This window comes from Pogona vitticeps, chromosome 4, assembly GCF_051106095.1.
Source record: "Pogona vitticeps strain Pit_001003342236 chromosome 4, PviZW2.1, whole genome shotgun sequence".
Lineage (NCBI taxonomy): Eukaryota > Metazoa > Chordata > Lepidosauria > Squamata > Agamidae > Pogona > Pogona vitticeps.
Genome location: NC_135786.1, coordinates 50,493,956 through 50,519,692, shown reverse-complemented (window position 1 = coordinate 50,519,692; position 25,737 = coordinate 50,493,956). Strand labels below are relative to the sequence as shown.

At 41.3% G+C, this 25,737-nt stretch overlaps 1 protein-coding gene across 1 annotated transcript in view; it reads right to left on the bottom strand.

The window, feature by feature from the left end:
• The window catches only part of ETNK2 (ethanolamine kinase 2), a 29,704-nt gene extending 9,504 nt beyond the window's left edge, over positions 1-20,200 (bottom strand). The window contains exons 1-5 of the mRNA XM_072997340.2: positions 19,760-20,200; positions 7,278-7,537; positions 4,919-5,056; positions 1,403-1,551; positions 1,149-1,232 (exon numbers count right to left, since the gene is read on the bottom strand). Of these exons, the coding sequence (XP_072853441.2) occupies positions 1,149-1,232; positions 1,403-1,551; positions 4,919-5,056; positions 7,278-7,537; positions 19,760-20,110 (982 nt within the window). The 5' untranslated portion in view covers positions 20,111-20,200. The remainder of the gene's footprint in view (positions 1-1,148; positions 1,233-1,402; positions 1,552-4,918; positions 5,057-7,277; positions 7,538-19,759) is intronic.
• Between the last annotated feature and the right edge of the window lie 5,537 nt (positions 20,201-25,737).

Sequence of the window (25,737 nt, the reverse complement as noted above, 5' to 3'; positions counted from 1 at the left end):
TCCTACATAGAGTGAGCATGGGAACTTGCAACTTTACTTCAGTTCCTATCAGTCACAAAATGAATGAGGGGAGTTGCACTCCAACAACAACAACAGTGCCACAGGTTGCTATTTAACCAAAACAGATGGTTAGTATGATTCAAGATCTATCCTGCATTCTTTCCAATACTTATTGGCTCTAGTAATGGGCATCTTGCAGCAGCATAGGAGGGAAGGGGCAGGAAGGTCAGCAATGGCCACGGCACTGATTGAATAAGAGCCGTGCACTTTGCAGTCAATAAAATGCTAATATTATAGGTCAGAGACGGCGAACTTTTTTGGTCCCGAGTGCCCAAAATGAAAAAATAAAACAACACCCAGTGCACAGTGGTGGAAGAAGTGGTGGTGGAAGGGGGAATCCCAGGCATGGAGGTGCCTCGAGACCCCACTCTGGATCAGCCGCCAGTGCCAGCTGCTCCCGATCCTGGCCTGCCACCTCTTGGGGTGCCAACATGGTGGCTGCAGCCACCTCCTCAGGTTTGGATGTTGGGGGGGGGGAGCAGCGATCCGGCAACTTATGGCTGGTGTGCCTGCAAAGAGGGCTCTGCATGCCAGCTGTGGCACGCGTGCCATAGGTTTGCCATCGCTGTTATAGGTTGATCTAGGATCAAACTGACATTAGAGGAAGCTTTATGTCTCCTTGAAAGATTTAAACATGTTAGGAAATCTTGTAGGAACACCTGTAGGGAATATTTCGCCCTCAACTTGTAGAAGGCCTAACTCACATGGCAAATGATAAGTGAATTATAGGAGCTGTAGTTCAAATATCCAAAAAAAAAAGTAGGTTCACCACCTACTGTGAAATGCTAAAGGTGTTAATTTTTTGAGTAATGATTAATGTTTCACATTATTTTAGTCTTGTTATTTTTGCAGGGTGGATTTGGGGGTGTTTGTTAATTTTTAGCAATTTTAAGCTATTTTTCCATTATTTAGCAATTTAAATATTTTTAATCAGAATTAATCTTCATTGGTTTTAAGCTAAAAAAATAATCTTCTTTAATGATCTAATGTTAATGCACTTGTCCTAACAGTTCCAAGCCCTGCTTCAGTAAGATCAAGGGCGTCTAGGAATTTCCAGCGTCCAGAAAATATTGCAAAGCTCAACTCACCTGCAAACTCATTGAAGTGATTCCCAATGTCATAGGCTTGATAGTTGTAACCAGTGTATTCGTAATCTATGAACCGGACACGACCTGAAAAAAATAAAGACAGAGGTAGAAGTGGGTTTTCAGATAGAGTAGTTGCTTCCTAAATAGGCAAGGGAACTTCTCTGGCATTTGTTTCTTTTGAAGGCATTTTCAGTGAGAAAAAGATCTGTGCATTTTACAAAGTGTTATGCACTTGTGAGAGTAAGATAACAAACCTTCTGCCTTGTTGTAGATGATGTTCTTGCTCAAAAGGTCATTGTGGCAAAAGACTATTGGAGATCGAAGTTGAGAGAGATGTTCTTTCATCCAGCGAATCTCTTCTTCTAGCACCTCTAGACTGGGAATGTGCACTTCCTGATGGAGGCTTGGGAAGGAAGACAAAGTGACGCCATGTCCACTTGCAGACATTAAACCTTTCTCAGTGTGAGAAATGTATTTTCTAACGTTAGCAAGATGTGTAAGGTAGAGTTCACTTATTCTGAAGAAAGGCACCATTTGGGATGACATTCCCCAATTTGGCACCCTGCAGAGGTAGTGGACTATAACTCCCATTATCATCAACGGAGGAGCTCTAGTTCGGAGGTATCACAAGGTATCTTAGATTATCCCACAACACTTAACTTCCACTAATGTTCAATGTAAAACACTTCCACAAATACACACAGATCCACTTGAATTCTGTGTTGTATCCGAAGCCCACTAACCAGTAAATGTTCAAACTCCCAGTTGGCCAAAAACAGACACATGACCGAGCAGCCCTGTGTGACATTTCCTTCCTGAACAATCACCACTGAAAGATGCAAAGATTCTAGTTTTTAGCCCCAAATAGCCATTAGTAATTTGTGAGCTGGTGTGGTTTGTGCATCAGGGTGGCAATGCAAGCATCTAACTCAAAGATTTTTTACAGCCTGCTCAATCATGAGCTGACTATGAGCCCTAGCTTAGATTAGATCATGCCCAACAGGCGTCCTAAATGCCATGAAACCAATGTGCTGGGAGGTCTCCTATACAAATAGCATATTATTTTAGGCAGGGAGAGAAAACCTTTGGTCTTCTAGATGTTTTGGACTACAGGCTGCATCCCCCAATTCTCTGCCCAACAAAAACAAAACAAAGGACCAAAAACTCCCCACCCTGTTTACAGACTTGATATCATGCCACATTTCAGTCTTGAATTTTTTTATACGACCAAGAAACTGATCATAGGTTGATACCCTCTGAAAAGGAGAAGGTATTTGGAGGCTCTTAGCTCACTTCACCTTCTATCTTGGACTAAGCAGCTATAAAAACAGCATGCCTGTAGCTCTCTGATGCTTCCAGACAGACCGTTCCTAGCAATACCAGCAACATAAGAACATGACATAAACTGAGTCTGAGGCTTGGTCTATCTAATTGTCCTGTCAACTCCAGCTGGCAATAGTTCTCCAGAAATTCAGGAGGGATCCTTTTCCTAGCCTTATCTGGAGATCCCTAGTATTCTCTGGTGGTTTTCCATTCAAGTAATAACTAGACACCCACCCACCCTCATTTAGCACCCAAAATCAATGAAGATTGGTGTGTCCAATACATAATAAAATTATCTCCTTTTTCTTCCTTAACAGACTTTTTTCTATAAGATAAAAAGAAACAAAAATGGAGGGCAAACTAGAGAATGCAAAGACACCTGGCATCCCAATGAGGAAAGGCAATTACACAATAATAGCTTACTCTGGAATGACCACCTATATGGTAAGATTTGAACACTAACACAAGCTTATACAGACTTTGCATCAGGACCCAAAAGTTGGCAAGAGTGCATTTCTGAAATACTCTTGTTATATATTTCTATGCAAGCACTTGTTTATTCAACATACCATCTTCCCCAAACAAACAAATTCAGGTTTCTCTGATTGCGTAACTGAGGCACTGAAAGTACCAGAAAGGCCTACTAAGACTGAATCTCCGACCTCTTTGGGTTGGTAGGCAGGTTTGGTACACTGAGGAACACAAAATGGCTTCTATGGGGAGGAGTGGAGTGCCTACTCACAAAATGCTGCCATGATGGATGCATCTGTTTACAAATGACCCAGAAAGGGAAGCTGGTAAAAAGAAGTTAGTGGATGGCAAATATGCTGTAAAACAGCCATTCTCAAACTTTTTTTGTTTGTTTTGTTACGGCCATAAATACAATATGAAAGAAATATAGGCCACATCACAATTGTGTAAGTCACATAATGAACCTTATAAGGTCATGGGTGAATAACTGTTTCCAGGATCTGCCCCCCCCTTCAAATGCCCCAGGCTCCCCACAGCTGTGCGCCATACCCACAACCTTGACATTTTTCTTTCTTTCTATTTTGGAGGTTTTGGGACAAGGGTTCTTCCCCCTGCAAGCCTCCAATGACTCCTAAATGGTACAAGGAAATTTCTTGGCCTCATTTTGGATGTGTGTGTGTGTGTGGGGGGCTAGTGGGATCCCAAAGTTGCTGGGGAGCTATAACTGAGCCCTGAAAGGGAGGTGCAGATGGCCCATGAGCTACACTTTGCTTACTCCTACCATATACTTAAATGGGATCCAGAGGGGAAAAAAATAAAAAGGGTGGGTGGCTTCAAACCAGATGCTCTGATGTGGAAAAACCCAAGCTAACCATATTTATCACATCTAAAAACTCAGGAGGGCTAAGGAATGCTTTCAAGGTCCAACTTCTTGAATTTTTGTACTGGGAAAATTTCTCTCTGGAGTTGTAGGAAGAACCAAGAGAAATATCAGCAATCTTTAACCTGAACAGCTTTCAAACCAGGATGTGCACTGACAGCAATTTGGGGAATCAAAGAGGAAAGGAGGTTATGAAGATGTAGCAACCAACAGTGTGACATACACATTCATGATAAGGGTGGGCATTTATTTATGAATATGGCACCATTTAAAAGCTGCAGAATAACAGAACAGCCTTCAGTCTTTCCAGGCACAAGATAAACAGAATGTGATAAACTTTTCCACAAGGCCATTTTAAAAGATAGGGTGTGCTCCTGGGTGTCTATAAATGTCTAAATTTGTCTGGAATGCAATACCAGATGGGCAATATGCAGAACATTAAAAAGTTACTTTTTTTCCCCAACCTGCAGGAAAAGTCCTGCATATACTCTTCTCTAGTAATACATACATCTCCTTTGGAGAGCAGAATGCATCTATGTCAGGAAAAGGGTAAACACACACCAAATTTCTATAAATTTCAAAGCAAGCAGCTTTTCTCCCTAAAATAGGCATTTATTGTAACATTTCACCATCAATAGAAATGCTTCTTAAATGACAATGGTATGCAGTTTGTTTTTTGTAACCACCCAACAAACTCCCCAAGTATTCAATACAACTTTCAACTTGTAATCTGTTTTGAGCCTAAACTGCTAAATTGTGTGGTTTCAAAAAAGGGAGGGGGGAATATAGCTTCTGTATTCAGCCTCAGGCAGAATGATCTGCCCAGTCATGGCTTACACGAAGAAAGGCCACAAGAAAAATTTAATTCTTTTTATGGCAAACTTTCAGTGGTCAAGTGTAGGATCTAATCATGGCTGTGCCATTCTTCAGTGTAGTTGTCATTTTTAATTTGCTCTAATGAATTCTCTTTTTCTAACTCATTGCTTGGCCAGGTGTCTTGCACACTATCCTTGCCCAGCAAATACAACACAATAGAACAAAGCCACTGGGTAGGTAAGTAATGCCTTTACTGGAAATTAGCTTTTGATTTCTTTACCTGAGATTTGATGCCTTCCTGACAAACTCATTTTTCACGATGTTAAAGTACTTATATAGTCGATGCCAGAGACACGGTTTTGGGAGACTCCCATTTGTGTGGATCCTGTGCATTTTAGCCATTTCTTGGGCAACCAGCCTAAGATCAATCACAAAGACAGAAACTGTTCAATGAACTGTTCAGTGAGTACATATTACTTTGGGAGACTGGGTCAAAGTAATAGAGATTTCAAATTTTATGCCAAAGAAAAGTATCGCTGAAGACTAGCATATAGAATTTGTAGCTGACTCCAAAGAGCAAAATATGCCTTTCATATATAACAGTCTTTCTCAGCTTGAGGCAGGAGTGAAGAAACCTCTTTCGTCTAGGGGGCAAATTCCAATTTTGGAAAAAGCTATTATTAAGAGTGCAGCAAAGAGCATGAGATGGTGTAGCTATTGCTAAAGCAAGCTAGGCAGTGCCAGATGCAATTCTCACCAATTTGGGCATTTTCCAGCCAAGCGTATGAAGCAGTTTATATCCAGGTAAAACTATCTGTTCAAGAGAATGTTTGAGCAGCACAACTTCCCTGTCCACAAAGCAGACCTCTATATGCAGCAGCTTTCCTGCCTGCAAAGAACAGCTATGCAGCATATTTAAAGGTAAATGCCCTATTTTCTGCTATCATTGATCACAGACAACAGCTAAAGGTGCTTGTGGGCCAGACAGGACACACCCATGAACTTCATATGTGATCTGGCATTCCTGACCTAAAGTATTTTAAGGCATGACACTGACTACTGATTTTAATAAAATATGCTACTACCTCCAATGTTGGATCCTAGATTACTGATATCTAGTATATCAGTTGCCTGGTGCACAGATTCCTTTATACAGCAAATCAGTGTTCCAATAGTTCTCTACCACTTACCTGTAGGGCAGCCTCCCTGAACCTGGTACCCTACAGATATGTTTGACTACAATGTCCATAATTCTTGCCTAGAGTCAGCCAGATCTGTACTCCCATCACACCAGAAGAGTACAGGTCAGCAAAGGCTGATACAAGGGACCTGTACAATCAGGTGGCATAGTTCTGTAAATAATGTGAAACTAGGGAAATTAAAATAATTTAATAATAATTTCCGCAGTACTTTCAATCTTGTATACCTGCTACATATTATAGTTTTTATATTGTAATGCCCAATATAAACTCTGTAACCATCAATACTCCATGTGCTTACCACTGAAGGACTTGTCTAGTTCGAAATACTGTAAAAAGAGATCCGATAGCTGAAGAACCTATTATATATTCAAAATTCAAGAAGCAAATCTCTGTCTATAATGTGTACATTTCCTAGACCAGCCTCTACCAACTTGGTGCCCTCTAGGTGTTTGACTACAACTCTCACTGTTTTCAACCAGCATGTTTTTTTTTTCAACTTGGGGATGGGTAGGTTTTATTTCAACTATAATATGAAACAACAGAGAGGCACTCTGGCCTCTCCAGTGTTAGCGTGAAGCATTACAAAGCCAAACTGGAAGCAGAGCAAGTTGCTCTGTGGAGCCTACATCCTATTCCAGGAAAGCCCTACTTCCTGTGCTGCTCTATGGGATTGCCTTCCCTGTCTCACCCATGTGTGCTTGGGCAGCTGCTTGCTGATCTCATTACCCGGCCCCTCTCTTCCTTTCCTGAAGCCCCAGCTGTTCCAAGCAACTAGCGCATTATTAAACAGGAGCCTAAAAAGTGTGCTGGTTCCTTAGGAAAATAATGGGCACTTGAGCAAAGATGGAGATCAGCAAGACACCAACAATGAGCAGCTGCCCAAATTGGCATACTTAAAAAAGAGAGCCGAGGAGAAATGCTATGAAGAGAGAGGAGAGAAAGGACACTACTTGTGCAATGAGGTGTCAAATGCCCCCTCACATGAGCCTGAAAAAGATACAGTTGCTCTTCCTCTTGCAACTAGGAGTTGCATGAATGTACTGTAGTTACTTAATCCAGGCTCATGTATATTTTAAAGTGTGGTTGCTTGGTGGTTCCATATTCTGCTGGCACAAGGATCACACATGTAAGCCAAAATGCATGTGTGCATGCATGCATGCATGCACGCACGCACACACACACACACATACCTCAGCCATTACTATCTTGTAATTAGTAGCATGAGGAAATGAAATGCATGGGTAGGGAGAATGTGGGAGGTTTGTGGTAGCAGAGGAATCAGGGCACAAACAGAAGCCAGAATTCAAGACCTTGAGGGTACATACAGGCTACAGGTTATGCATCTTAGCTTTAACATATTTCCACTTTGGACAGTTATATGAAAGTTACCTTTCTATTTCTGAAATCAAACACAACCCCTTCCCGATCCACATATACCTGAATATATTTGGCTGCCGGATATGTTCTGGTCCCAGTGCCTTCCCTGGCATGAATTCATAACAGTAACCATTCTCAAAGGTGCAGTAGAGATTGGGAGCACAGCCATGACCTTGAAGCACCTGGAAATTGTGCAGCTCATTTGCCCGGTCCACAATCAGTTCTGTCTTCCTGCCATAGACCCGCACCAGGACTGCATCCCTCATATTCTCATCTGTGAAGCAAGCCATGAGCTTGTTGGTGATGCCTTCAGTGAAGAGCTTGGCAAGGAATGAATAAAGAGGAGACCATGAGCTCATGGAAGTCTGGTACAACCACTGTTGGACTGGAGATAACATTTCTCTCATCTGTGAGATAAAACAGTCATTTTTTTGAAGGAAGAAATATTTCCATTTAGAGCTAGGTAGGCTCGAATATCACAAGCTGCTTAAAGAAAACCTCCTGTAAATATTGCAAATAGGCCATAGACTCTATAGTAATTGAAAACGTGTTGTTTGGTGGCTTCATATATTGCTTGTTCATTTTAAAAACAGGAATCTCCTCTTCCTGTATCCAACTATGTATAAGAGCTTCCCTCTTCTTTCCTTTACTTTTACCCAGTTTTGTTATGACGAAACTGAGGTTGTAATTTTGGTATGTCATGAGACGACTCACTGGAAAAGATAATAATGCCAGGAGCAGTTGAAGACAGTAGGAAAAGAGGATTCCAAATATTAGATTGATTGATTCCATAAAGAAATGATGGACTTGAGTTTGCAAGAGCTAAGTAGATTTGTTAATAATGAGACATTCTGGAGGTCACCCATTCTTAGTGTTGCCACAAGTTGGAGACAAGATGATGGCACATGGCAGCAACAAGCTACACAGGTCAGACTTTGGATTGGCAGGGAGTGACTCTGGTCCTTAGAATTCCCATCAGCACAGCTAATGGCAAGAGATTATGGGAAAAGATTCCTCAACCATATTGGGGGGAAGGAACTCAGCTTTCCTATCTAGACTGCAGTTCTGCAAACTGGAGGAGCAAAGGAGAAGGAGTCGAATTCCATGAGGACACCAGAGCTATAATGTAGCTAGACCAGTTGGGTTGCATGTATCTTACAGCTATCTTCCTTTTCTCTATAATTTTCAAGGCTACTGATGCTGCTGTGAAGGAATCCATCTGGCACAACATTTGTCTGCCAATGACCAACAGCTTATGTCTAGACTCCAAAAAAGGTTTTGGGTGGCTACATCTCCAGATGCCTTCAAACACATTCCTGCCATTTCAAGATGGTCTACTAACCATTGTTCAAGCCACAGCTCTGTCACAAACTCGCCAGGTGGCTGTAGATCTGCTCTCTGCAATCACAGGGATACTACTACTGACCTGTCTCGCGGGATGGTTGTGGAAATTACTGAGGTTATGTAAGCAAAACTCTGCATGTTTGGCTTGAAGACCCGGCCTGGGTCCTTTTAAGGAGGAAGGTGGGGTAAAAATATTTTTTAAAATAAATAAATAAAATAAAATTCCAAATTCTATAGAGTCAAAGACATGACAAATATTATTTGATAATATTTTCTTGGCACAGGAAGGAAACACACATCTCAAAGTTTAGCAGGGGTAGATATCTGTTTTCCTTTGAATACATGGAGGAAAACTACACTTCTCAGTTTCACATATTAAAAAAAAAAACCTAAGGTGTGGTAAAACCATGTCCTGTCCCCAATATCAAGAAATCATTGATGACACCTCAGAGTAAAAGACATTTACTAATAGTCCACATCTTTCCTCACTCATTTAAAAAAAATATTCTTTGCTTTTTGATTATCCTTCCACAATTATGCATATTTCATCCTAAGTATGTGGACAAATAAAGAAGTACCCAAAAGTCAGTGCCAACCATTAGTAAGCCAAACTTTCAATGCTGGTTCGTTCTGATGTTGCAATATTCAGCAAGTTCTACTCCAGTAACATTCACAAAAAGAAGTAAAATGCAACACAAATCAGTGTGTTACCAGGAACAGGTAGGCACAGCACTATGGGGACATCCAAACCTGGAAACCATGGCAACAAATGCTTTAAGGCAATCTATTTTCCCTTTTCCTTAGTAATGAGTAACTTATTTCCTTTAGGAGGGTAATTATAATAGTGTAATGAAGATACAATTCAAGAGTGATTTAATGAGTGTGAATCGTAATGTCAGTCTTCTGGATCTCTAGCTGTTTCCACAGTTCCTTTTAAACAGCATTTTTAGATACATTCTTATATTTCTACTCTGGCCTTCCTATACAATGTAGTGCTCAAGGCAGCCTGCAAACATTCTTTCCTTTCCTTTTTTTAAAAATCAGAATATATATTGTTAATTATTTCCCAGGTAAATATTGTTTCTTGTCAGTGATTATGCAATATAATATCCATACAGGTAAAAATTTCAAACATCCTGTGTGGATTACAATTATGAATCAGATGTCAAGACCAAGAAAAACCAGCACACGAGCTCTAAAATATTTATTTATTTAATTTCTATCCCGCCTATCTGGTCATACTAGACCACTCTAGTATAGCCAACTAATGACTTTCCTCCAAGTGTTCTTACTCTAAGGTGGGTGTGTATAAGCAGAATGTTTCAAGGCAGCTTCCCCTCCCTCCTGTGAAAAAGTAATATATGATATAATAATGTGAGATATATATGTGGATACATATCAGTGTTACCAATAATGCATTACTCTGGGGGCTAATGTATTCCTTTTATAAATAACTTTTCTAGCTTAAAGTTTAACCAACTTCACAGGCTTATTTTGAGGATAATTAATCTGGGTAGACAAAAGGAGGCATATAAACACAATAAACAAAGTCTGAGGAGTGAGCCCTTGTAAGCTTAGGCTCAAAAAACAGTGAAAGATCTGCATGGTGAAATTTGAAATAAATTACTTTCTTGCATATTTTTTGCATGCAGGAGAATTAGGGGGAAAACAGGAAAAATGAGATGCTGAAATCAAGTACCTTAATACTGCTGTAGTACAGGCTGAATAGAAGGATGGGTTATATAACATTACTATGATTTGGTGATGACAACAGACATGGTAGAGGTCTAATGTTAATATTAGAAGTGTGTGGATCCATAAAATGAGACACTGCATTCTAAAGTGTTTGCAATCCACCCCTGTTCTAATATGTGCTAAGACTTTATGCATCCGACTAGCATTTCAGATTAACTTTATGGGTTGGAAAACAAAAGAGATGGTTTCAATAACTAATGTGCATGTGCCTAGTCACTTCCTCCCTACCCCAAAATATATCATGCTGATGTTAAATGGTTGGTTCCACCAGCTCCCAGGGAGTACACCTTTGAATTGAGTATGGTTCTGTTCCACGTTTTTGCAAAAGTACACTCGATGCTCATGAACAATTAAACAACACTCCTGGTACAAGAAGGCAAAGCTGACTAATGCAGGAATTGACTAATTTTAGCGTTGCTTCCTAGAATAATGGAGTTGGGAGGGGCCTATAAGGATTTTTAGTCTAACCCCTTTCTCAGTGCAGCAATCCAAATCAAAGTAGATCTGACAGGCTGTTGTCCAATTTTTTTTTTGAATGCCTCCAGTGTTGGATCACTCCCAAAGTAATTGGTTCCATTGTTGTACTGCTCTAACAGTTAGGAAGCCTTTCCTAATATTCAGCCAAGAGCTGGCTTCCTGTAACTTGAGCCTATTATTATGTGTCCTGCACTCTGGGATGATCAAGAGTAAGTAGATCCTGCCCCTCCTCTGTATGACAATCCTTTAGGTATTTGAAAAGTGTCATCATATCTCCCCTCAGTTGTCTTTTTCTGAAGCTAAACATGTCTAATTCATAGGGCTTGGTTTCTAGTCTCCTGCTCATCCTTGTCACTCTCCTCTGAACTTGTTTGTTTGGCTACATCCTTTTTCAAGTGTGGTGGCCAAGTAGATCTGCTAATGGGAATCTGATATAAAGGACACTAGCCCAGTTCAGTTGTTCAGCATCAGGTTGGCTAAACCCATGAAAAGCAAGAGTGATCTTGCCTCATTCTCTCTGTCATATAAGGTGGCAGGCCTGTAGACACATCAGTCCATGAAGGCCTTCTACACAAGCCATAGCCCTGATTTCCCCATGCTCTGGTAATGTGGAAGGCTTTGTGGATTGATGAATCTTACCCCCCACCCCAACCTTTCACAAAGTGACAGCCAAGGGGACATGGCAAGTCCTCTCTCTCCTCACTAATTTAGCACAAAAGGATACTGACCAACTGAATTCAAGAATTCTGAGTCTGGGAACTTGTTTTGAGCACCAGAACTGAGTTGAGAGCAGACACCTTCCAGATTAGCCCACTGTTGGTTAATCCAAAGATTTCTTCATTTCAACAGGAAAATGTAGGAGGGTGGAACCGCTTTGTTTTATTTGCTGCTAATGATAAGTACAAGTAGGACTCAGAAACATTTACCCTCTCTGGGGCTAATGTTTAAAATGCATAATGCTGCCTGAAGTGGGGACTACTAGTCAAAGGAGTCGATGGAAATATCTTGGGTGGTTTGTATTGGTACTAAATGTGACAAAAACCCACCTCCCGATAAAAGAAGTGGTTTTATGTTGTGTCTGAGCAGCCAAAGCCATTGTCCAGCAGTGTCGCTGAAGCAGATTCGAGGCATTCTTCCCTTTCAGATCACAGACTCCATCCTGATTAACATGGGGCTCCCCAACTTCCAACTGCATTGGATACCCAATCAAGACAAGTGCAGTGGAATGAAAGTGAATGGGATTGGGAAGTGTTACAAAGAGACACTCAACATTTAAGAAGGTAGAGAAGCACCAATGTTAACTGTAATTGCTTCATTTTTAAATGAAGCTGCCTGGGGATCATTCTCAGGTGAAAAATAGGGGAACAGAGGGGAAACAAACACGGATGAAATTTTGATTATAGTTCATGTGCCATCCTGAACATACACAACCATCCCTAAACTAGGATTAAGGAGTTTGACATTCTTAACAAGAAAAGATGGTTTACAGAGTAGAAGTTGGAAAACTTATTTTTTTTGGTGGCTGAGGAATTACGGGAGTTGTAGGGGAAAAAAATCCAAAGCTCCATGCCACAGCCATAAACAAGTAGTAGAGTGCCAGATCAATGGAGATGTCTCTGATGAGGACGCCTGTGTTTGACGGCTTCCTCTAGACAGAGGGTTTTGTTCTATCCTTTTTCAACCTGGCTGCCTGCCACAGCATATGGAATTTTCCTCATTTTCGTACTTGTTTTGAAAACACTTGCAATCCCAGTGTGCCTTCACATCCCTCATATATGCTCAAATCACCACTTTTGTGATAGCCCTCAAACATCTCTTTAGACCACAGATGGGCAAGTGCTCCGGCTTGTGTTGTCTATTTAAAAACAACAACTGGGGTTTACCAACTAGAACAAGATGGAAAATAGTGGCCTAGGCAGACTGAAGGAACAGAGTACTTCTAAGCACATGCTTAGCCCAGGAATTGTGATCAGTACCAGAATCCAAAATTAAAACCCCCTTTGCACAAAATTCCATTGCTAGTTCTCTCTATGCATTCTTTTTGAGTAATCTTCCCCTCAAGAAATAACGTTTTCTAGTTATTGCTAATACTAACCAACAGAAAGTCAGATAACTGTACTGACCTACCAATAGATCTAGTCTATGTCATACTCCAGCAGAACAAAAGCAGGACTCCAAAGGGGAGAAGAATGCAAGGCCAAGTTTGGAAGAGGACAGTTCTGGTAACTAGCCACCTAGAGACTGGGCAGCAAGGCTAAATCACCTCTCAGAAGGGGCAGGAGGCAAATGGAGTAGCTTCTTGACAGACAACTGGCTCAAGCTATCCCTTTTACATATACTTCTGTAGCTCTACTTCATGAGACCCTCATTGATTACTTAAACCCTAGCTTTGTTTTAAAGTGTTCTTTGCTGTAAAATGTATTGAGGGGCTTTTACTGTGGGACTTAATAGGATTATTAATATTTATCCCTCCCTTACATTCCATGGCATTTATTTTAGGAGCTTAGCTAACAATCCTCAATTGCAGTGTGTAAATATTATTGCTTTGTTGAATAACTAGCATCTCCTCCGTCTGAAAGACAAAAAGTTCACTTTTTTCCCAGTGTCATCAGCCTCTCATTAACACCTACAAGCAGTTTTCTCTTTTCCACATCCTGCCTTCTCACATTTGCAAAAGCCTCCTGCTAAGTGCCCGACTGCTTCAGAGGCAACCCAGTATGGGCATCATTTATCTAATAACTATAGTATTATGAACTCAAATCCAGCAACATCTGTTAGCCGTTTTCTAAAAGAAAGCAGAAGAAAAAGCACGTTCTTAATTCTTCTGTTTATGCAGGAAATATGTTGTCTGCTTTTACAATACTAGTCAGAAACTTATTGGTTATTTACAGCAGTGTAAATGCAACAGCATCCATTACTGCAACACATTACCTCCAATTAATGGAACACTAGCCCATAGTGGCAACTTGTTAACTAGTGGCAATTTGCTACTGCAATTTACAGCACTAAACTTACATTAGTGTAAATAACCAATAAGATCCTGGCTATTTTCAGAAAGCAGCATTCCCACTAGAGATTGCACTTCATCCATAATCACCATCCTCAACATTAGTTCTATTCTGGCCATTTCTGTATGCTGTCTTTGGCTACTGCAACTAACCCCATGCCCTACTGTAAGTCAGTCCTTACCTGAGCCTTAGCATATGCAAAAGAAACAACTGCAGTTTTCCCCTCCCTTTCTACCATTCCTCTGTTCTTTGCCCTGTGCTGAATTTTAGATTGCAAACTCTTCAGAATAGAGACTGTCTTCTTCTAACATGCCAGAATCACCGAGAATGAAATATAAATAATAAAATATAAAACAATGTCTGCATGGCTTTCCACTCCTAAACGTTTCTCAACACATCACCAAGATCCAGCCCATTACAGTGGGATGAGAAACTTGTGGCCCACCCGTTGTTACTGGACTACAACTCCTTTACTTGCACCACTGAGTACTGGCTAGGGCTGCTAAAATTTTTACTCCAAAATTATCTGAAAGGCCAGAAGTTGCTTGCTACACCCTTGAGTAATCCTCCATATGTTTATTCAGAAGAAAGTCCCCTTCTGTTCAATTAGGTGTATTACCAGGTAAGTCTAAAAAGTATTACCGTATTTTTCGCTCCATAAGACGCACCTTTCCATAAGACGCACCAATTTTTAGGAGAAGAAAACAGGAAAATATAATCTGTTTTCTTCGCTCCATAAGACGCACAGACTCTCCACCCCCCTGTTTTGTGGCAAAAAAGTGCGTCTTATGGTGGGAAAAAATACGGTATATATTACTTACGTTGGGATCTTATGTGAATTCCTAACAATAGGCAATCTTATGTGAATTCCTAACAATCTTTTATAAACACACAAGACAGAACCTCTTTGTCCACGGCTCCCCAGCCTAATATTTCAATGATCTAGAAGCCCAAACTATTTTGAGTAAATAAATAAATAAATAAATCTGGTCTCCTATGAAACAGAGATTGTTAAGAAGGCACAAGACAACATACCTGGAAAGCTGAGTTTTGAAGACACTTATTTTCTCTGACCCCAACTGTGATGGCCTGGTTCAGCCAGCTGTAAGTGAGGTAAATGATCCACCGGGATGGGATGTTAGACTGATGGTGGTGTAACGCTCTTTGCTAGTAACAGCAAGGAGACCATGGTGTCTTGACCACAAGAACTTGAGCACCATCAGCTTGTGGGCATAGCATTATTAGTTGCAAGTTTAGTCTTGCAGAATTTGGGGAGGGGTTTATTTTGAGAGAGGGACCTTTTTCCTACTACTATATCCTCCTATCTCCCCTGCTTTGGTCGCCTAACCTATGGTATATCCGATCTTCCCAAGGACTTTTAATTGTTTCTTTTAAATACAATACATTAAATCCTATCCAGGCGTTGGCTGGTGTGCAAAGGAAATTCAGGTACTAATTTCTAGTTTCTTGACAGATTTGTTAAGCTACTAGAGTTTGAGGCAAGAACACCACATTTGGGGATGGTGGTAGATGCACAGTTCTCCCTAAAATGTACACCACAGAAAGGGGGTTGTGTGCCAGGGAGTGGAGAGCAACAATCCAGATTGAACTCAATAGATTCTTGTGCCCCTTGTGCACTCCTTGGGTTTCCCCGCCTCAAGGGAAAGGGCAGAAGAACAGATATATTTATTTATTTATTTATTGGACTTATATACCGCCCCATAGCGCTACAAGCACTCTCCGGGCGGTTTACAATTTTTAAATTATACAGGCTACACATTGCCCCCCCAGCAAGCTGGGTACTCATTTTACCGACCTCGGAAGGATGGAAGGCTGAGTCAACCTTGAGCCGGCTACCTGGGATTTGAACCCCAGGTCGTGAGCACAGTTTTAGCTGCAGTACAGCGTTTTAACCACTGCGCCACGAGGCTCATCATATACCATCTGAGGAGTGGACCAGGCAGCTGGGAAGTACAGTTGAACCTTTACAGAGGCAGGACAGATCTGATGATAGGTCTATGCATGAAATATATATACTGTACAAGATATTTAAGAAGAAGAAAAAGTTGTCAAGTACTAATGAAATCTACAACCACATCCTCTTAATTTTAGCTAGACTATGCCACCACAGTCTTCCAAAGCAATAATAAAGGACACAATCAAGAAAAGTAAAGAGGGAGACCTCCTCTGTTCCTGCCCCTTGAAATTGGAACAACCCTCAAGCTGGCATTAAATATGCAGGCAGAATCTCTGCCCTACAGAGCTTACAGCCTAATTTTTAGTACTTTCTTTCCTAGCTCTCCGTACGTGACCTTTATCATTCATTTTCACACTGCTTTTTCTGTTTGATTCTGCTTGACAAATTATAAATTTGTAATGATCCTTCTGTCACAGACTCTCCATGCTTGCTGGGAGACCTCTGGCTGAGGGCACACAGCCAAATTTGCCAAGCAAACAAACATAATCAGTTCAGTTTTCAGCCTTTCAAAACATTTCCACATAAACCTTGGGGTCTCTGCACAGGTGGTTGGTTGTGTTTCTCTTCTCTTTTCTAAAGGCCACGTGCAGAAGGAGATGGCTTCCACAGGTGCCTTCTCACTGCTAGGCTTCTTCTAAGACCTGTGCCAAATGTGCTTTTCCACTACCATCGGATTCATTCAAATATATTTTGAATACGGTATGGCTTGTCTTCATGAGTTTTCTTATTCTACCTGCCTTTAGCTATATTTTTTGAACAATGAAACAGAAATGTTGGTAGGTAAATTATGAGATCAGTTTTAGTTTGATATTACATTAGTATTACACACTGAAATAACAGTGTAGTGATCTTTCCACTCTGATGCTTGAAGAGTCTCTGAAAAATACTTTCAAAATTCCTTTCTCCTTGGCTGCCTCAAGCCTGGTGAGGAATTTTTTAAGCCCCACAAGGAGCATACAGTGGGCAACTCCCCCACTTCCAATGTTTCTACAATCTGAGGATAATGTCTTCATATGAAACTAGTCCTTTCCATCAGCAAACCAAACCACACAGAAATATACACCAAGCATAGGCAGAATGAGCTAGTGTTCAACAAGATAAAAACAATCCATTCAATGCCTATCAACCTTGCTTCTTAAAAGGCCTTGAAGTAAAGCAGCAGCAGCTATTGCAGTTGTGTGCAATTTACACTATATGCGCAAAATTGTTCTCACAAATATGAAAGCTCTACTTGAAAGTGACGGAACATATCTTGCCATCTGACAGATTAGAAGGGGAGAATGTGGTTTCTCATTTTTGGGTACCAGAGTGAGATAAATGAGAAATTACATCTCTACACAGATTCAGTTACAGAAGTTTGCAGCTACCTGTCCCAGAACATGAATAAATTTGACCCCCAAGGTGTACTTCATTTACAAAACATTCTCAACAAAAATTATTTGGCCTGAATTCAAGTGTGTGCCTCCATCCATGACACCCTGAATAAAAAAGAAAAATAAAAGGAAAAAACCATAAACCTTGTGTAATGAAGGGATGGAAGCTTCTCAGACAGACCTTCAGCTAAACAGGCACATGGGAATGTTTTTATTAGCAAGGCTACATCTCCAGGTAGAGCAAAGGAAGGGACATTAAATTAAGATTCATGGTTCATGGAGGGATGGCATTAAAGGGTTCATGGAATGAATCAGGGCAAGGGAGGAGATAGCCTTTTTTTGGACCCAATCACATTCCTGGAACTAGGTTTGGTAAAGACTACATATTGAGGAAACATTTCTTGATTTGCTGAGCCCAATCAAGTTTTCCCATTGTCACTTCTTCCAAGACATAGGAGGACAGTTCTGGAGTAAAATGTAACTGCTGCTTTACTCTTGCGGAGAACAGCCTTTGCAGAGTGCTTCATTTTACTCTTCTTTTCACTTTGCTCCTGCATGGGAATACCGTATAGCATCAGACTTTCTTCTTACCATGAATACAAAGCAACAAAGGAACAGAAATTCTTCATCAGGCCTGCTATCAACATCAAAGTACTTCATTTTGGTAATATAGCAATAAACTGTCATTTGAAAAGATAAATAAAAACACACCTTGAAATTCATAAGAAGCACATTTTGCTATAAGGCTAGCAAATCTCCAGATCTTGTTCAATCACAGCTAACATCCTCTCCTATCATTGGCCACAGCTATCTAGGGTGATTGAAGTTGGGAGTCCAACAATATATGAATATGACAATTTCTCCACCTCTGTTTTAAGCAATTGAAGTGTTAAATTTGCAGCAGGAATACTCTGCATCTTTAGAAGTCATTTCTACTAAATGAAGCACACCTTTCCCATCTTAAGTAGAACAGATAGTTCAGCATTCTGGCTTTTTTTTAGGGAGTCAGCATTCAGAATTACTCCTTGCTCACGTGAACCAAGTTGCCCTCATTGACACAGTACAAGAATGTACTTTTAAATCTTTTCAGCCAAGGACTGTGTGTACTGAAAGTAACAAAGTGGGTCTTTCATTCCAAGAAGTACAAGTGAGCCCTGGCCGTATCCCACATAGACTCTCCCTACTGGGGCTTTAAAAAGTTGCTACAGGGCATGGCAGTTTCTTCCAGTCCTGTTCTGATTAATATAGGGGACTGCTACCTGATCCCCTCCACATGTTTGGATTACAGATCTCATTGGTCCCGAATTATCATGTCCTCGGGGATTATAGAAATTGTAGTCCAAAAACTCTGGAGGACATTGGTAGGCTACTCCATCTTTAGGGATTTTAGACATATCAGAAGCAGTGGGTGGGGCAACAATAAGGAGTAGCACAGAGTTTTATATACTAATGTTACCTTTTACTTTCTGACTTATTATGGGCAACTTGGCATTCCCTAACCCTCAATATAGAAACATGGGTTGACACATATGGTGCACACATAACATGTGCCTTACAGGAATTAGAATCCCAGACAGGAAAACAGAGTTCATTCATTCATTCAATTTAAAATAGACTGGAAAATGGAGTTTCACCCAGCCTTGAAGAGAATCCTTTGGAGACATGTGCCAAGATAAACAGAGGGGGAAAGCATACTCATTCCATTCGTCATACAGATGTAAAAACTGAGGAATAAGGAAGAGAAATTAGATGATCTGGTTAGACACTGGAAAGGACTGCCAAATCAAAGCTTCAGGCATAGGTTTCTACTGCCTTGTTCATGAACCACCTGCTAACTGATCACCATGTTTAAACACCACTATGATCTACACAGAGCATCCACTTGTATTCAATCACTCTGAGCCTTTTTGTGGGGTGGGGCAGGGTAAGAATGGCAAGGAGTCTTCATCTGGTGTTTAGAAATGAGGAGGGAAGGACAGAATGAGTGTGCTATCCACCACATATTTAGGATTACACCAGTTTGAGAAGCCATGAAGAACATTCACTTTTTAAGGATTACACCAGTTTGAGAAGCCTTTAAGAATATTCCTGAGTTTTACTGCAAACTGACAAATTAAAATCCCTGCTGGGCTCACAACCATGCATGAAAAGGGTGAAACAGAACCACTTTTTTAACCACCTTGAGTTCAAGGGTGGACCTTAGGATGTGATAGGGTGGGATGGTTAAAGGGCGTTTTGAGCAGCTTCTAATTGCTACTCAATTATCTTGTGAGAGAGGGGAATTGCAAAGAAAGCATTTGGGTGTCTCAATTGGGCATCAAACCCACCCCAGACTTGTTGAATGTCCTAAAAAGAAAGAAAGAAAGAAGAGCTGGAGTGAGATGGAATTGGGTTTCTTTCTTTGAAATAATCGCAACCTTCCCACGCCCATTCTTGCTCCTTTTTTGTTCCTCCCCTTCGATTTTCTCCAGCCAGCCCCCCAAATCCACCTCCCACCCCGCAAGTCAGCGAGACAAAAAAGAGTGATTTGCGCCTGAGGGGTCCGCCCTGCCCTGCCCTGCCCCGCCACAGCCTGCAAGCCAACTCTGTACATTTCCGTGCTCGTACCTTGGTTTTAACACGCTCGGTCTCCCATTGTGGTCTCAGCTTTCGGATCAGCTGCAAAGCCCCCGGCAGCACATTCGTCTCATCCACTGCAATGCCGACACGCTGAATGGCCGGGTAGGTCGTGGAGCCGGGTGGTGGAGGAGGAGGAGGCGGTGGCGGCGGCGGCGGCTTCTCCTGCTCCTCCTCTTCTCCCTCCATGCCCCATAGGCAGCCTGCCTGCAACCTGGCTCTCTCTTCAGGTCGTGGGGCGGCGGCGGCGGCGGCAGAGTTATCGGAACGGAAGGAGGGCGAGCGCCGCCTCAGCCGACAACAACTCCTCCTCAGCAACCGCAAGCTCGAGAGGGAGCCCATGTGAAGGGGCTGGAAAGGGGCCGGGCCGGGAGGCGGGGCCAGCTCTGCTCTGAATCCATGAGCCACTCGCTTCGCCGGCACCGCCTCGCCCGCTCGCCTCTCTCTTCCCCCCCCCCTTTCTCGCCCAGGACGGGTCCTATTGGAACACTCGGCGCGGCCCTCATTGTGACGTCAGGGGGGCGCGCGCAGCCGTTTGTCTGTGGTCCGAAGCACGGAGATGGCTCCAGGAGCGCGGGTGGAACGTTAGCAAAAAGGGGGTGCCTGGGGGTTTTTTTTGGGGGGGGTGTCATCCAACCCGGTAAGGTGACAGACTGCCCAGGTTGTTTGGCTGCTTGAAGTGGAGCTGTAGTGCCAAGTCATTCTCGAGACAGAAAACCTCACAAGCGGCTTTCCTTCTCCCTGATGGTCAAAATCCGAGAACAGCGAGCTGGAAGGGATAACGAGGGTGGGGGGTGGGGGGGCGCAACTCGAAATTGGCTGCTTGAAAAGGCTGGTGAATTCACGCTGCCCATGGATCGGGCCAGTCGCGCTCGGTTATAACAACAATTTTTTTCATTGCACTCTATAACAGAGCGCATGGAATGTGCATAGTCAGAAACAGTCAACGTATAACCATAACATAATTACAATGGTATTATAACCTGCTTCACTTTTATTATGCTACATCAAATTATCTATAACAAAATTGACTCGCCTTGAAGGCCCCACTGGACTTCTTTATTACATTCTCCTTCAAGAATGATGGACTGGGATTCAGGACATCTGAGTTCATATCCCTTCTTGGCCATGAAAATTCACTGGGAGATAACCCTGGAAAAACACTCCTTAAATATCTAATATACCTTGACAAATCTTATTAGGGCTCTAAATTTGATGTGACTTGATGACAGGTAATGTTAAAAAAACAGTAAAGGTTCTTTCTGCCTGTTATTCTGCAGTCTTGTATGTATGTTTATTTGAAAATAAGCTCCATTGATCTACAGGGACACATTTTCAAGAGAATATTGTTAGGATCAAGTAGCTAAAGAGGTGTATGACAGGCAAACATTCAGGAAATGCTCCTTATCCCAGTATGGACTTCCTACTATGGCAGAAACTATATTGGTTCAATTTCTAACTATGACACACATGTTAGAAGCAAGTATCATTGTTTGGGGAGGTGCTGCTTAAAGTAATTTTGGAGCGTTGATTCATGTGTCAGGAGTAAGGCTCAAAATCTGCTTGGTTCTGAGCCTGACTGAGCTTGGGGTAGTCTACTCTTCCAGTCCAGCATACTGCACAAAGTTATAGTGAGGACACAAATTGGGAGTCTTATGGGACATATATGTAATAATATTAAATACTCCTGAATATAATTCAGATTTTTCTGCAAAAACATCCAAATGTTCAGTAGTTCAGCTTCCACTATTACAGTGGTTACTGGTTTCCTGATTTTGCCTCAGTGCATTTAAAAGCAGATGCACACGAGGCAAAAAATAAGACATTAGAAGACTTTTCCAAAATGAAGTGCTAGGAAAGTTCTTGTCTTGAACTTCCTCTGTTTAGCACACACAGAAGCTTTATTTACAATAGAAAGTGACAGCCTTCGGTCTGTAGGGTACTGCAAAGAACATTTGAACAGCAACGTGCATCTTTTCCTTCAAGCCTAGTTTGCTGGCTACAACAGTATATGTTGTTTTAGTGTAACAGGACGAGCAGTTAGCCCAGCACAATCCATACAGTCTTTGTGGAAGTGATATGCTCAGCCACAGCTTAGAAAAATAACTTTTACACAGTAATTTCCAGAATCCTCCAGGCTCGGCATTCAACCTTAATAAAATATATTGGTAAGTGCAGTATTGTAGATGTGGCTCTTATTGTTTCCACATCTAACCATCAGAAATGCAAAAGAAGCAAAGTAGAAAGCAAACAAACTCTGCAAGACCCATCGGAAATAGGGGGAAATACCCCAAAAGCAGACAAATCCCACAAGACCCATCGGAAACGGGGGGAACCCAAACAAAGACTGCAAGACCCATCACAGCACAGAAATATAACTCCCAAAACCATGCTGCAAAACCCACCCAGAACAGTTTTTAAAAAGCAGAAAGCAGCACCTTACCTAGCCAGGCTGTCCGGAGCCTCCTCCAATCACACACACTCTAATGCTGGGGCAAAAGAGCTACAAAGAAGCAGCCTCTTTGCCTCTAAGCAATTTGAATTGCCCGCCTTCATTTCCCTGCCTTTTTCTGGTTGCAACTTGAAGCTCCGGCCGCAAGTCAAAGCAACATTTTGCGGCCGGAGCTGGTCATAACTCGAAATGATCATATGTCGGGATGTTCGTAAGTCAAGGCACCACTGTATAGCAAAGGTAATAAGAATAGTGGCAATTTAAAGACTATGAAATTAAAGACTAATCACAGAAGAATTCATGGATTACTGTGCAATTCCTCAGACACAGGTTTTTATGCACAGTTCAGAAAATAGTGTTACAGTATAATAAGTAGAGGTGAAATGTACGGCTCAAGCATTTTGTAGCCCTGCAGAACTGTTTTCAAGTTGCACTCGAAACTTCATTAATATAGACTATTTCTATCATTGCAGCAGTGTGGCAGGAGTGATGACCAATGGCCACAAAGAGCCACTGTTACAACTTGCTTTCCCAAATGTCATGTTCTGGTAGAGGTCTCGAGGCCCCTGTGTAGTTTCCTTTAATCATTGGTAATGTTGTCCTAGCAGAAATTATTTCCCTTAAAGACTTCCTCCTTCTGCCCTGTAACCTCCATTGGTTCCTGATGATTAAAGAGATTGCACAGGAATTTCCAGTCAGCACTGTTGATGGCATCATCAGCCTTACACAGCGTAAGCTGTGGACACTAGATTTCAGCCAAAATCTTGTAGCAGTTTACAAAGAAATCAAAATTTCTGTTGGTGAGAACCAGACTTAGTAAATCAGAGCAACAACATTCTTGTTAATTAAAAAAATTCCAAGACTCCTGAAGAAACCAACTCTTTTAAATTTAACTGACCTCATTGGGTTTCCAAACTGAAACATACTTATTTCTAATCAGCCAGCTAAGTCAACTAATTCTGGTAGCCAAATAAGTGACACAGAGCTACAGAGAATGATTTCCCTTTTCAGATAAAGTAGAATGATTCTAATTATTTTAATCGAAATGGCTATAATTGTCCTAGCTTCTATGTGGGGCTTGATTTAGGCTAATTGCCTTGTCGGTTACTGTCTGAAGTGCTAATATCTCCTGCCTGCAGGTCACTTGTGGCTCTCATCCAGAACCTTCTTTATGTCTTACACAATGGCAGGCAGGAAATTGCCCTGTCATTTACTGGCAGAGGTGATAATAGAATGGGCTTGGAGTCATCCAGATGCTTTAACTAAAAACAAGGGTCTGGCAGTGGGGATCTAATTCTGGAGGAGAATTAAATCCTACATCACTTGTGGTTGTGTGAGCTGCCATGTGTGGTTTGGTCTCATGTCCATCTTCCGTTTTGATTGTTCAAGGAAAAACGTAAGTCACTTGTGGTAGGTATTATCTGTGGTTCAGAGCAGATGCAGGTGTCCATGTTGCCTTTACGAAATAATGCTGAGAGGCCTGTTTGCTTTAGTTGCAAATAGAGATGATCCCACAGACTATATAGACTAATATTTCTAAAATATTTTGGGGAAAGTTTATTTAAGGAGGATTTTATTTCTGTCAAGAACTGCTTGTGGGCTTCTCACGTACCCCTGGCTGGCTGCTCTGTGAACACAATGCTAGACTAGACTTTGGCTGTTTGTGTGATCTGGTACAGCTCATTTACTTTACTTACTAAGAATATATTAGCATAGTAGGTCCTCTGCCCCCTGCCCGCCCATGTCTAGTTACCTCCTTGCTTACTGTATGGGATTAGACTGTCAGGTATTTCTGGACTGCAGCTGTCAGTCTAACTGTTGGTTCTATTGTCTGGGGCTGGCAGGAGGTGGAGTTCAACAGTGTTCTCATGCCTGAGTAACTGGATAATGGCTCTTTGGAAATTTTAATCTTTTTTTTCAGTCAGAACCTGGAAGATCATGGATAATAACCATTTGGGGAAGTTAATGGGGAGTTCTCCACAGATTCTTTCCAGTTCTGAACAGAGCCAGTGCTTCTCACAAATATATTTAGCAGCTTTTTTGGCAGTGGACTGACTGTTGCAATGTGCTCTGCCTCTAACTGCCTTTCAGGACTGTTTGGAAATTTCATCCAGTGGTGTAGTATGCCACTGCTCATCTCGCTGTAGAGACTTGAGGGCATGCTTATTTAGATTTGTAGGAAATCCATTACAAAAACTAGGTAAGGTAAGAGAGGAGCAAAAGTTTTACATTGTTGTTTTTGTGAGGTAGTACATCAGTATGTATCACTTTTAGGATTTTTTACATTTTTAATGGAAAAAACCACTTTTAAAGCAGGTCTTTGGAAATAATTATTCCTGATAATGTGACTGTGTTGTGTTTTCTATTTTCTAGTTTATTTTATATTTTATAGGGTATGTATCAGTTTTGTAAGGCACTTCGAGCTTCAGGATATTTATTATACAATGAAGCAGCGTGTGTGTGTGCATTCATGTACAGTATTTATTTGATTTGTATCCTCCCTTTCTCCCAGAGCTGTAACTAAGTGTTGTTAAATTGTATAATTCCTCTTCTTCAGTGTGGTGTCGTCACCTTTATCTTCCCGTACACCTATGGTCTTTCTTTGATGTACAGCTGCACTATGGGCTCAGAGAAAGCACGCAAACCCTGGGGGATCGGCAGGAGGGAGGCAACACATGACACAGTATTGCATGTAGTTTGCCACTAGCTGCCAAGGCTGCAGTCCCATATCTTGCCTCTCAGTAGATATGTAGAACTTGATCCTTTAAGTCAAGTATCAACTTCGGTAGGTCAAATATCAAAAGGAACAACAACAAAAATGAAGAGCTTTGCCTTAAATACAAACAGATTTACTGTAGCAAAACATTTTTTGTGGCCTGGAATCTAAAGCATCATTGTAAAGACAATAAAGCTATGTCATCCAGTGCTGTTTTTCTACAGGAAAAAAGAATCACACATTACTTGGACAATTTAAGTAAAAAACTATGTGAAAAATAATCAGCACACTTTATGCATTACAATATAGTGCATGTATCTCTCTATACTGTAATTGTCTTTTATAAGAAAAGAGCATTATGTGAAAAGAAAAATGAAAAATTTGCGCCTAGGTTAGTTAATATTTAGAATATGAGACCATGAACAAGAATTTTTATTGTTATATTTCCATCTGGCCTTTCCATGAAAGTGTTAAGACTGCCTTTCTGGTGGACATATATATGCATGCATACTAAAAAGTCCTTTGTTTTTCTAAATCCTTTCTTCAGACATTTATATGCAGAGTAGCCGAAGGAAGATGCTCCAATAACATGTATGTTCCAGGATCATTATAATCAACTAAAGATTTGCAATGGACATCAACAGATTCATTTCACTCTACCTTAGTATCTCCATTGTTCTTCAGGTGGCCAAAATTTGAATATTAGCTTGATTCTAACCCAGGATATAGTCTTAAGGGCAAACCTTGGAAACACTGCTAACTCCTACAATGTCCCAACCTTTAAGCTAAAGGCCAACCTTA